We start from the raw sequence: 11,736 nt of genomic DNA, 5'->3' as shown, positions 1-11,736 counted from the left end.
AGATACATGCTAGAAAACACATAGAAACATAGATAATCGATAGGCAGGTAGAATATACCATAGACCACAGACACATAGAGGACACAGACAGGAGCTATATGGCATCCATTCCACACAGGCATGGAATCACAAGGCTTACTACGTATGTAACCTGTTAGCCAGGGACAGAACCACAGTGAAATTTCAAGATGCCCACAAAGCACAGTGCTGATGTCCCCAGTACTGTGCACGAGGCACCATCCTTCCTTGCCTGCTGCACAGTCAACGGGTCCTTGCCGGGAAAACCCAGCCATGAGCTACCTAGGAGGAAAAGCCTCCTCAAGTACCATCTCCCAGAACCCTGAACCTCTGAGATGAGAAGCAAGGGTGCCATTCACCCCACAATAAACTCTCGGGAAGTGCCCTGCTTCAGAGACAGGTTCTAACAGAGAACAGGACAGCCCATTCCCGCCAAGAAGCCCCTCCCCCAGCACAGGTCATCTGCCACCTGCGAAACGCACACCTTGTCTCATGTCTCCACGAGAATGCAGCACGTCTGGAACAATCAAGAAGCCGAACTGCCCTGGAATCAGGAGGCTGGACAAGCATCTGGAGCTTGCCTATCAGCAGAGGTCTGACTGCCGAGCAGATATTCTGAGAATCCTCCCAGAATAACGAAGGCCAACATCCCCAACCAAGGGGCTGCACAGAGTCCCCCAACCTTGGAGAAACAGACTACAGGGTCCTGACATGCAGGGGCACCCGGGGAACCCAGGAATGATGCAGGTTTGGAATCACGGATCCCATGGGGGAGCCTGGGTCTGTGTTTCTGGCAAGCAGATCTGGTCTACACGGCGGCTACAGCCCATGTCCTGGGAAGCAGGATGTGGGCACAGGATGACGTCAGACGGCGGAGATGCCCACGTGCTAACGGGATGGGGCTGCTGTGCGTGCCTCGGGACCCCCGAAGGAGGATGGCAGGCTTCATGCGACCGTTGTGCTAAACCCTAGACGAGTCTCATGTTTGCAAACGGCTGGAGCAACGTCGGAAGGGCAGGAACATTGCGTGGAAGACGCGACACGGGGCTTGGGGCCTGGAGCACGCCGCCTGGCGCCCATGCCGTGCGCAGATCTACGGGACCACAGCCACACCCTGATGGGACCGCGTACTCCACAGAGCCACACATACCTCCTTCCTCAGGGACAACGGGAGCCGGATCTGCCCTGGGTCCTGAGAGCCACCGCCACACAGACCAGTGCTGAGCGGGAATGAGCCTCTACGGCGCCCAAGAACCAACTCGGGAAGGCCCCCCGGATTCACTCCCCCAACAACAACAACAACGAAAACCCAGCTCAGACTTAGGGCTTTAGAGTAAGACGTGAGCATAAAGCCCACACAGACGCACACCTGTGAGGAAGCTGAGTGGGGGGGGGGGGGGTGCGCGGGCCCAGAGAGGAGAACGCGTGCCGCCAGGGGCTGTACGTGCAGCACCCATGCTCGAGGATGGGCACAGCTGGTGCCCATCACCAGACACAGCCAAGGACGTGCTCCCCGGGGACCGCCGGACATTGGCCACGTTCGACGTCAGTCCCTGTGGCCGAAAGTGGCCCCATCTTAACTCCACGTGTCTGTGTGTGAAATGGAAATATTTAGTTAGCCCCGACCCAGCAACACGGCGGCCAATTCCCTGCAGGAAGAGAAGGCTGTGACGGTGCAGATCCACGTGCCTTGTCCATTTGTCTGTCCGTGCGGTGCCTTGTTTTGTTAAAGAGGAGGCAGGACAGGCTGGGCAACAGTCAACTGTCTGCACAAATGAAAGGTCCACGCTCACCACTCAGAAAGGCTGGGGCTCATAAAACCATTCGCTGAAGACAAGCCAGTGAAGGCTTGTCACCAAGCGGCGGCTTTATTCACATGAAGGAAAATGCAAAAGGCCCCCCCCCCCGCGCCAGACAGCCCATCACCAAGTGGTGGCTTTATTCACATAGAATTTGGGTTGCACAAATACCTAGAATGGATCAGACTCTTTGTCATTTGCAAGGACCCCAGGACAAAGCACCACGGACTCATTCTTTGTGGCCCGGAAACCTCTTTCAAGAAAGAAACAAAAGCCCCTCCCCCCCACCCCGTTACTGGAGGGCTTCTGTCACAATGAACACACATCAGACAAATAAATTAGGAGCTCATCTGTTTCTTGGGTTTATTGAACAAGGGTCAAATTTGAAAGCGTTAAATAAGAAGAAAAAAAAAAGCATCCATCCCATGAGGAAGGCTCAAACCCAGTCGGATGCGTCAAGATACAAGTCCCTCCTCTCATCCACACCAGCGGGGGAGGGGTCACCCTCCCGAGGAAAGGGACATATCCGCCTCCTTAAATGTCCATGATGCTCTCGGAGGTGCTCAGCCACGCAGAACGTCGCCAGCGTCTCGGGTTTCTGCGAACAGCCGGAGCGACCCCGAAATCAAGGCCAAAATGTCCCATGGTCCGTTTTTTAAAAAAATCAGCGGGCCCCCGCGGTGCGGTGTTGAAAAGACAAAACGCAAGCGTCCGTGGCCCCGTGGAGAAATTGAAATCACCCTCGGCACACTTGGGCCCCTGGTAATTTTGGAAAGCGGGGCTCCCGAGGGCGGGGGGCCTGGTGGTCATCTTGGGGAAAGGGCCCCTTTTAAGCATGGGACACGGGCGCACACCCATGCGCACGGATAGGACCCAAGCGCCTCAGGGTCACCAGGACCATGTGCACAGAGCGAAATGCAGCGAGGCGACAAAAGGCAGAAGACACAGCGCGTCCAATACTTTGCCTGCGTTGTCCCCACGGCCCGCGCCCTATTGCCCTTTTCATGCTTTGCACCAAACCCAAAGCTTGTGCGTCTCCCACACGGGGCGCGAGGGCCGGAGAGGGGTGTCCCCGGCCGTGCCGAAGGCAAGGTGTGTGCTTCCGCTGGGCAGTAAACACGAGCTCCTGTGCGCAACAGGTCCGGGAAGGCCTAGCGAGGGCGTGTGGGCCGGGAAGGATGTGGGAGTTTGGATGTTTTTCTGGGGTTTATCGCAAACCATCCCGCGGAGAACAGGACGGCCTTGGGGGTGGAATTAATGTATGTAGGAAGCGAACGGGGCTCCCTCCCTCCGACCGTCCGTCCCTGCTGGCCGTGCGCTGCTCCAGGAGTTCGTTATCTGCAACCGGCAGCCAGCAGGTGCGCGTGGGGACTTCCAGAACTTTCTCTGTCGATTTCTGCCACTTTGCGACGATGAGACTGGGCTCCCCGAAGAAAGACGCGCACAGCAGCCCCATGTTTCCCTCCTGTGCCTTTGCTCTCCTCGGCCCGGCCACCCACGCACACGCACGCAGGCCGTGGGTATTTACAGCGGAACATCCGCGGGGTCCAGCGCCACGGTGACCCCACCCCCAGCCCGCCGGCACCTACACGAAGCCGCCGTCCCTGATGCCAAAGAAGCCGGCGTGCACGGCGTCCCCTAGGGGGAATACCTGCTCGTGGTCCAGGCCCCATTCGCCCTCGTCCTCGTCCTCGGGCTCGGCCTCGGTGCCGCTGCGCGCGTTCTCGTACAGGAAGATCTGCTCGTCCACGTGCGCCGGCGCCAGTCGGTTCCTCTTGGCGCTGACCACGTTGGCGGAGGAGCCAAAGAGTCGCTCCGGGAAGACGCGCGTGGCCGCCACGCACCAGTATTTCTGCAGCACCTTGGGCAGCACGGGGAAGAGCGCCAGGCGGTCGGACCACCACTTGAGGGGGTCCTCGTTGAGGCCCAGCACCTTCTGCGACTTGAAGTTGCTAAGCTCCTCCACCACCTGCGCGTGCCACTCCTCCTGGTCCTCCACGCCCCCCGTCTGGCAGAAGATCTCGGCCAGCATGCTGTTGATGACGCTGGTGGGCGGCGGCGTGGACGCCAGCACCAGCTTTTTCACCGGGGGCTCCTCGGGCAGCGCGTACATCTTCTCCTCGGCCGTCCGGTAGCCGCCGCCGCCGCCGTCCTTGACCTTGTCCAGCAGGCCCTTGGCCTCCTCCACCACCCTGTTCTCCACCTGCTGCCTCTCGAAGGCAGACAGGAAGGGCAGGCGCTTGTAGCGCGGGTCCAGGAAGGTGGCCACGTTCAGGAACATGTCGATCTCGGGCGCCTCCTGGTAGGTCTTGGACAGCTCCTTGGCGATGACCTCCTTGGCCATGCTGAGCTCCTTGCAGTCGGTCTCCTTGATGTTGAGCGTGGTGTTGAGCAGCATGTGCAGCAGGGGCTTCACCATGCTGATGGTGGGGTACTTGGAGGCGGAGAGCATCTCGGCCACCTGCTTGAAGGGCTGCAGCAGCTCCACCAGCCCCTCAATGGTGGCCCACTCGGCGGCCTCCAGCATCAGGTGGTGGTTGTTGCTGTCCTCCACCAGCACGCCCGCGATGACAAACTGCTGCTCCTTGAGGCGCTGGAGCATGGCCAGCGTGCTGCCCCACCAGGACACGCGGTTGCTCACCAACATGCAGTGCGCCATGTTCTGCTGCTTCTGCTTCTCATACAGCATGTACATGGCCACGGTCGACTGCTGGAAGTACTCCACCAGCTTGCGGCAGCGGGCCAACAGCCCGGCGAGCTTGGGCAGCTGCAGGGCCTGCTGGATGCCCGCGTTGAATGTGTGCCCCAGGCAGGGCATCTGCACCGAGATGTCCAGCAGGGAGCACGCCTTCACGATGTCCTTGCCACAGTCCGTGGTGGCCCCGAACACCTTGGCGCTGATGCCCCACTCGATGAAGGCCTCGTACAGGACCCTGGTGATGGACTCGGCCGTGTTGTCCTCGGGGACCTCGAAGGTCTTCAGGCAGCGGGAGCCCACGGACAGGCAGCCGGGGGCCCCACCGCCCAGGAAGTGGGCGGCCAGCGTGACATAGGCACGGTTCTGGTTCTCGCTCCGCCACATGTCCGTGGAGATGCCGCACCAGGATGCGTCGCTGAGCTCCTTGAGGACGGCCTCACGGACAGCGCCGTACTTCTCGGGGATGGCCTTGCTGCAGAGGAATTTCCTGCTGGGCAGCTCGTACCGGGGGTCGGCCGTCTTCAGCAGCACCTTGAACGTGGGCTCGTCCACGATGGACGCGGGGTACAGGCCCTCACAGATGAGGCCGATGACAGCGGCCGTGAGCTCCTGCTGCCGCTTGCTCTCGTGGCCGTGGCCAGCCTTGGTGGCCAGCGTGTCCGGTGGGGTCAGCTGCGACGCCTCGGGCTTCAGCTTGGAGAAGGCGGTGGCAAAGGCCTCGCGCATCTGCTCCGTGTTGCTCTTGACGAACTCACAGAACTCGTCGGGGTGATTCTTCTCCAGGTGATAGGAGAGGTTGGAGGTGTTGCCGGAGTAGGCGATCTGGGCCATGCAGATGCGACAGTAGATCTTCTTCCACTGCAGGATGCAGCCCTCGGCGTTGGTGTCGAAGCCAAAGTACTTCCATACTTTGCTCTTGGCGCGTGGGTGGGCCACTAACTTGAGGTCTGTCTGGGACGGGTCCAGGCCTTTCGCCTCCATGGCTTCTGCGCCGCGGCCCGCCTGCGGGGCCTCCACTCATTCCTGCGCACCTGCTGAGAAGCAGCAAGACAAACACAGCGTGAGAAGGGGCCCAGGCACAGGAGGGGGGGTGCCCTGCGAGGAGCGAGCGCACGCCACACGCTGAAGCAGCTCTGTCTCCAAGCCACGGGGCAGAGGGACCCCACGGGGCCACCTTTCCGAGTGCGCGTGGCTTTGGCAAAGCGGAGGGTGCACTCTGACAGGTGAGCGCCTCTTCCCTGCAGGTCACTCCTACGCGCAGTGTGCGCAGCAACTCCACGCGTCTGAAAACGTGCGCATCTGCGCTCTTACGGGCGCAAGGACTCCACGCGTCTGAGAAACGTGCGTATCTGCGCTCCTATGGGCGCTCAAGGACTCCACGCGTCTGAAAAACGTGCGTATCTGCGCTCCTATGTGCACATGTGCGCTCCTACGTGCACAGTGGCTTGCAAACATGCGCATCTTTGAGTTTCTCGGTCCTTAGAGCACCTGGCCCATCTCGGCTGTTTACTGTTTCCTGTGCTAGGCGGTCCACCAACGCAGCACCAGCCAGGCAGGGTCACTTTTGGGGTGAACGAGCTGCTGGCTGCGTGCGCAAGCCCACGTGCCCCAGCACGGGCGCCAGCCCAGGAGGACCCACCGTCACCACCAGCACCTCTGGCCTCCTTGTCAGCAAGAATGTGAGGCACCACAGAACCCGAGGTTTGTCACGGGCATCCAAGAAGCAAAAACAGGATTTTAATTTGGACAGTCTTTAAGTTGGCTAAGAAGCATGGCTACTTTTGTTTTGTTTTTCCCCAAATTTTACGTTTTAAAATGACGCCTTTTGGAACGTGGCATGCGGTCCTTTTATCTTTGGCACATCCATCATCGGTCACCTTAGTGGGGCGGTAATGGACATCTTGATCCCTGGAGCTTCTCAAAATGCCCACCGTGGGCAGTCATACCTGTACGCACAGATATACATTTGCTGTGCACGGGTTTCAGCGTCACCAGGCTCTCGGAGGGGAGGCTTTGTCGACCCAGAAGCCAGCCCCGAGGGCTCCCGTTGTCCCTGATGCCCCCACGTCGGGTCCCTCGGAGCCGCCAATCTGGGCAGAGACTCCCCAGAATGGCAGCTGAGTTCTGTTCAAAGGTGTCTGTTAACTCTGCAACTTTTCAACCCGCTGTACAGTGCTCGGGGGGTTAAATGACAAACTGCACCAACCAGGCATTTTCTGAGTATCGGGAATATGTTCAGAGCAAAGTCTCCATGTCTACAGGGGATCGCAGAGTGGCCCCCACTGGAATTCAGGTACTCCCAGAACCTGTGAATGGAACCTTATTTGAAACGGGACCCAGGTGTGTTAAGTCAAGGATCATAAGGTCATGGGAAGGATGTGGCCACAAGCCAGGAACCCCCAGAAGCTGGTAAAAAAAAGGGGAAGGACCCTTTCCTGGCGCCTCGGGAGGGATCGTGACCATGTGCCACCCGGATCTCAGCAGTCCTGCCCTGCCTGGATCTCAGACTCTGGTGTCCAGAGCTGGGAAAGGATGAATTTTTGAGCTTTTAAGCCAGTGGGTACTAGGGTAAGGCTGACCCAGGGCATTCTTTAGACTAGGGTCAAACCTTAAAAGATACTGAGTGTCAACCTCATGCCCAGAATGCCCCCCATGTCCTCACAGACAGCCACACCCCACCACACTGGCCTTCGTGAGGCTTTTCAGGAAGACATCACAATAGGCCCGATTAATGGGGCATTATGGTACCTGGGCTGGTTGGAGGACACTGTTCTGTGGGCAACTGTACGTAGGAAGCAAAGAGACGAGGCCCAGGATCTGCAGGACAGTGGAGGGAATCCAACACAGCCATGGCTTGCAGAAAGAGGAGACCCCAAGCTGCACGTTCTGCAGTCCAGTCAGGATCGGGCACCTGGACAAGGAACGGCCGTCGAGGGACCGGGGAAGGAACCAAAGCGCTGCATGCTGGCTCTGGAGTATGAGCGGGTCCATCCTACCCCGGCAGCACAATTCGGCGGTATCAGGTCTTCCTATGGCATTATTATCACGGTTTTAATAATTATCACTAATTTAGCTGAACGAGGTCACGAGACCCTGAGCTACATGCCACACACACAAGGAACAAGGAATCCCCAACTAAACGGATTCTTATGGAGGCACCACTGGCTGGGCCTTGCTCTCCTTGGGTGCACACTTACGTCAGGATCTCTGGGGGCCCCCAGGAAAGCAGGCGACGAGCAGGGGATGTTTCCGGCGAGCCCCTGGAAGGCCCCTGGGCAGGGCCGCCTGCCGCCACCATCTGTACCGCTCGGCCCACAATGGCGTTGGTCACAGTCACCAGTAAAGGTTTCTTCGAGGCAGGCTTTCCCCGCTCATCCTTGGCAGGTGGTTCGGGCACCTCTGGGGGACAGTCTCCAAGCCCCTCCCCGGGGGTCCTGAGAGGTCCTGCCTTTTGCACGAGAAAAGCCGGTTTTCTCCCACACTGCCACCCCAACAGCGCGTCCCGGGGGTGGGGGGCAGACGCAGCAGGACGGAGAGCCAGCTGCCTTCCCCACAGCCTGGAGCTCAAGAGGCCAGCAAACACGGACCAGGGGGCCACGGCGCCCACTAGCCTACTCCGTGTCTTGGAGAATGGAGTTGTTCAGAGTCTGAAAAACCCGTATCAGTGATAGTTACAGGCAACTGGCTTGTCTTTGTTATTTTAAACACGATCTGAAACTCGTTTTTAAATTTCTGCTTTAATTCCTAGCAGGCAAAACCTGCCTAAACAAACGCTCTTTTGGGGTCCTCCTTTTATTTGGAGAGGAAAGGGACCCTAAATCATGATGTTCGAATGCCCAGGTTTCACCTCCCTGGAGCCATGGTCCGTGTCCACGTGTGCACAAAAGCAACAAGAATTCACTTTCTGTGGATAGGTGTTTTAACCCCCTGTAGTCTGGAAACTAAGAGCCCTCCCAAAATAGCTCGGTAAGTGGGCTGGTTGACACAGTTTGCAGTGGGTATGGCCTCCAAAGGTTCAGCACGTACAAGTGAGTCCACTTTCCGTACCAAGAAGCCTGCTCACTTCTAGCGGAATTTTTAAGATTTTATTTGAGAGCGAGAGAGAGAGCACGAGCACCAGCAGGGGCTGAGCAGGGAGCCCAACGCGGGGCTCGATCCCAGGACCCCGGGATCATGACCTGAGCCGAAGGCAGACGCTTAACGACTGAGCCACCCAGGCGCCCCCCCAACAGAATTTTTAAGGGAAACTCTGTACAATATCAGAACTAGAAAAAAACACATCAAGTAGACCTTGTCTCCTTTTCAAAACGCACCGATGCGTGGAGACATTTAATTTCCAACAGATAACCCCTTTGTTGGTCCTGCACATGTGACCACATGTCTACAGAACACGGCAACTTGGAGCAACTTTTAGGCCAGTTTTGGGGTGACATTCGGATACGAAATGCGGTTAGTTAAATCATGTATTTTAAGATGTGATGAACAGACACACCTCACCGTGTGGGCCACCTGGACAGTCTTCAGAAGACAGAGAATCTGCAAACCAGACCATCAATCCTGAGTCTGTAAATGGTCTTGCTTTTGGATAAATGTTAAGAAATTAGGACGTCTTAACATTCAGGACAACTGCACTGTTAACTCTTCCTTTCTTCCTACAACCTAAGTGACCCCAGACATCATACCTGCCACATGCATTCCCCTTCCTGAAAAGGTCCAAGCCCATCTTCCTGGTCACAGTGCTCAGAAAAAAAAAAAAAAAAGTCAAGTTACTCCCAGCCGGAAATGGGAACTGGGTCTTTGTTACTGTTTAGCTCCAGGCCCAGGGCAAAGTTCAGTGGCTCGCGTCCAAACACCCAGTGCAGCGAGGAGCTGATCAGAAAAGCTTTAAAAGGCAAAGCAGTGGGTTTGCCGCTTGCGATGTGGGCCACCAGCAGACCCAGGGCGGGGACGCGCTCCCACCAGTATCTAAAGTCATTTCTAAGATGACAGACAGGCTGGGGCTCGTGGAGGGCCAGCAAGCAAACGTTCATCCTTCTATATAAGGATCCTCTTCTGGAACACACAGTCTGGCAGGCACGTGACTTCACAAGTACTTTGTATTTCCACAATTTTGTTTGTTTTAAATCAACAGGTAGAAAGAACAGGTCCAGCCATCCATGTCGACACACCACAAACAAGTTTTGCAAACACGCGTTTTGGTGTGCCCGTGCAGGGACACCACCTCCAAGGCTAAATTCCTTTCCCAGATTGACCGGGGAGCTCCCGGAACGGGGCTCCTAGGCAGGTGACAAAACCCAGCTCAGAGCGACATCGCGGGGTTACGTGTAAGTGACAGTGCTCCACGGGTTTTGACTGGTTTCTCATCGTCCCTCAGTATACAAGCTAACTGAAAAGGCCACGTGTTGACTTCCCTGTCCCTAAGCCCCTCCAAGCTTGCTGGTTCTTACCCGGCATTCACTTCTAATGTATATAAGTATGTTAAAAAAACAAACAAACAAACAAATTCCAGTGTTCTCAGACAAGTTAAAGGCTTGCTCAAGTAAAACAAAGATTCATTTCCCTGGGTGGAGGCTTCTGGCGGGGGGTGGCGGGGAGCTCACTGAAAAATGTGCTCTTCCTACTCAGAGCTGAGGTTCTCCAAGTGTGGCCCGAAGGGGCCCCCCCCCACCGTTAGTGGGTAGCCAGAGGAATTCAAAAGCACAGTTGATGCTGAAACCACGTGAGGGTTGCCACACACTGAAAAACCCGCTTATAACTTTTGACGGCCCCCAAAACATAGCTGCGAAAAGCCCACAGTTGTCCAGAAGACTTACGGGGCATTTGCCCGTTATTTTGTGTATTATAAGCACTGGATGCTCTATTCTTACAATGAAGGAAGCTGGACAGGAGGAAATGTGAGGAAGAAAATTCTAAGGGAGGGGGAAAAAAGGGCACTTATGGGATCCTGCAGTGCGTCTGCCAAAACAAACAAACAAAAAAAAGAAAGAAAAGAGACATATAAGTGAAGGTGGGCATTTCAAACCAGTGTTGTTCAAAGGTCAACTGTATTTTGGCAAGGATAGGTGGTACGTGTGTGGCTCATCTCAGGAGAGTTTGCGGAGGCTAGCCGACCTTCCCAGCACACTCTCTAATTGCAGAAGTACAGCTGAGAGTAGGGGTCTCCTCTTAGGCCGTGCAGGAACGAGCTTCGTAGCTACAAGGTAGCACCCCACCCCAGTTCCCACTGAATACTTTGTTTTGGAAAATACTGATTTGGTACCTAAAAATAAACTGCCATTTCTGCGCCCACAGACCAGGGCTCTTGTAATTCCCTGTGCAGCCGCGCACACAGAAAGGCCTCCCGGATTCTGGCTTTGCAGCCCCGGAGCATGTGTCTACGGAGAGCCAGGGCGCGCATCCACACGAGCACGCTGGAGGTCCCGCCGTGCTTACCAGAGCTTGAGCGGGTCCTGCCCCGAAGGCCCGGGGAGTGCGCGGCGGAGTTCCGGGCAGGGGGACGGAGCTGGCCCCCGGCGGGCAGCGCTCCACCGCTCGCACCGCCCGGCTCCCCAGGGCCCCGGCCGCGCGCTGGGCCCCGCGGCGCCGCGGCCAGGCCTTCCGGGAAGGCCAATGCCGCCTAATCCTGGGCTGGGGGGGAAGGAGGGGCCTCCGGGGCGTCGCGCTCCCGGCCTGCGCGCCGCCTCCGCACGACCCCCGCCGGCGCACACAGCCGCCCGAGGTCGAGCGCGCGCGCGGGCCCGGCCGTGACCCGGGAGGCGGGGGTCGCGGGCTTCCGGGAGACCCCGGCCCCGGGGCAGGCACGAGCGAGCAGCCGGGGCGCGCGCGCACGAGAGGCCCCCGGGGCGCGCTTGGCCTCCACAACCCCCGCCCGCGCCCCCCCGCCCCGGGTCCCGCCGAGCGAGGAGCGCGCCTCCGGCCCGGTGTCGCCAACGCCCCCGCCGCCCCCGCCGCCCCGGCCCGCCCGCAGCCCCCCGCCCGCGCGCCCGCGCCCTGCTGACCTGGCTCCGCGAAGCCCCCGCAGCAGCGCCGCAGCAGCTGCGCCAGGACCACCGCCGCGCCCGCAGCGTAGACCCGCAGGGCCGCCCGAGCCGCAGACAAAGGCGACATGGCTGCCCGGACGCCGCTTCCGCGCCGCCCGCCGCCGCCCGCCCCCGGGACCCGGCGCGACACCGGCCGGCGGAAACGCGCCCGCGCGGCCCGCCCTCCGCGCCCGCCCGCCCC

General features: G+C 58.4%; 2 protein-coding genes across 8 annotated transcripts in view; both read right to left on the bottom strand.

Annotated features, from left to right (window-relative positions):
- Positions 1–11,647, bottom strand: part of DHRSX (dehydrogenase/reductase X-linked) — a 152,971-nt gene extending 141,324 nt beyond the window's left edge. For both annotated transcript variants that reach the window (XM_025857413.2, XM_073902180.1), the window contains exon 1: positions 11,514–11,647. In XM_025857413.2, the coding sequence (XP_025713198.2) occupies positions 11,514–11,622 (109 nt within the window). In that variant the 5' untranslated portion in view covers positions 11,623–11,647. The remainder of the gene's footprint in view (positions 1–11,513) is intronic.
- ZBED1 (zinc finger BED-type containing 1) lies at positions 2,156–11,654 on the bottom strand. Of its 6 annotated transcripts, XM_073902176.1 has the most exons (5): positions 10,948–11,117; positions 9,198–9,254; positions 7,713–7,963; positions 7,264–7,544; positions 2,156–5,549 (listed from the first exon to the last, which is right to left on the bottom strand). In XM_073902176.1, the coding sequence occupies exon 5, from the start codon at positions 5,494–5,496 to the stop codon at positions 3,403–3,405; it is 2,094 nt and encodes a 697-aa protein (XP_073758277.1). In that variant the 5' UTR covers positions 5,497–5,549; positions 7,264–7,544; positions 7,713–7,963; positions 9,198–9,254; positions 10,948–11,117; the 3' UTR covers positions 2,156–3,402. The 6 variants fall into 6 exon arrangements, with proteins under 6 accessions (XP_073758277.1, XP_073758278.1, XP_073758280.1 ...); XM_073902177.1 differs by lacking the exon at positions 10,948–11,117 and having other exon boundaries at positions 9,198–10,089; XM_073902179.1 differs by lacking the exons at positions 7,264–7,544; positions 7,713–7,963.
- Between the last annotated feature and the right edge of the window lie 82 nt (positions 11,655–11,736).

Source organism: Callorhinus ursinus, unplaced genomic scaffold (assembly GCF_003265705.2).
Source record: "Callorhinus ursinus isolate GAN/ISIS: 27379988/994484 unplaced genomic scaffold, GSC_fseal_2.0 scaffold16, whole genome shotgun sequence".
NCBI lineage: Eukaryota > Metazoa > Chordata > Mammalia > Carnivora > Otariidae > Callorhinus > Callorhinus ursinus.
Note: the sequence above shows the minus strand (reverse complement) of the source record. Positions and strands in the feature narration are given on the sequence as shown.

What these genes read in the sequence shown, in the direction of transcription:
- ZBED1 (XM_025857410.2), bottom strand. Translation starts at nt 5,496, where the DNA reads ATGGAGGCGAAAGGCCTGGACCCGTCCCAGACAGACCTCAAGTTAGTG.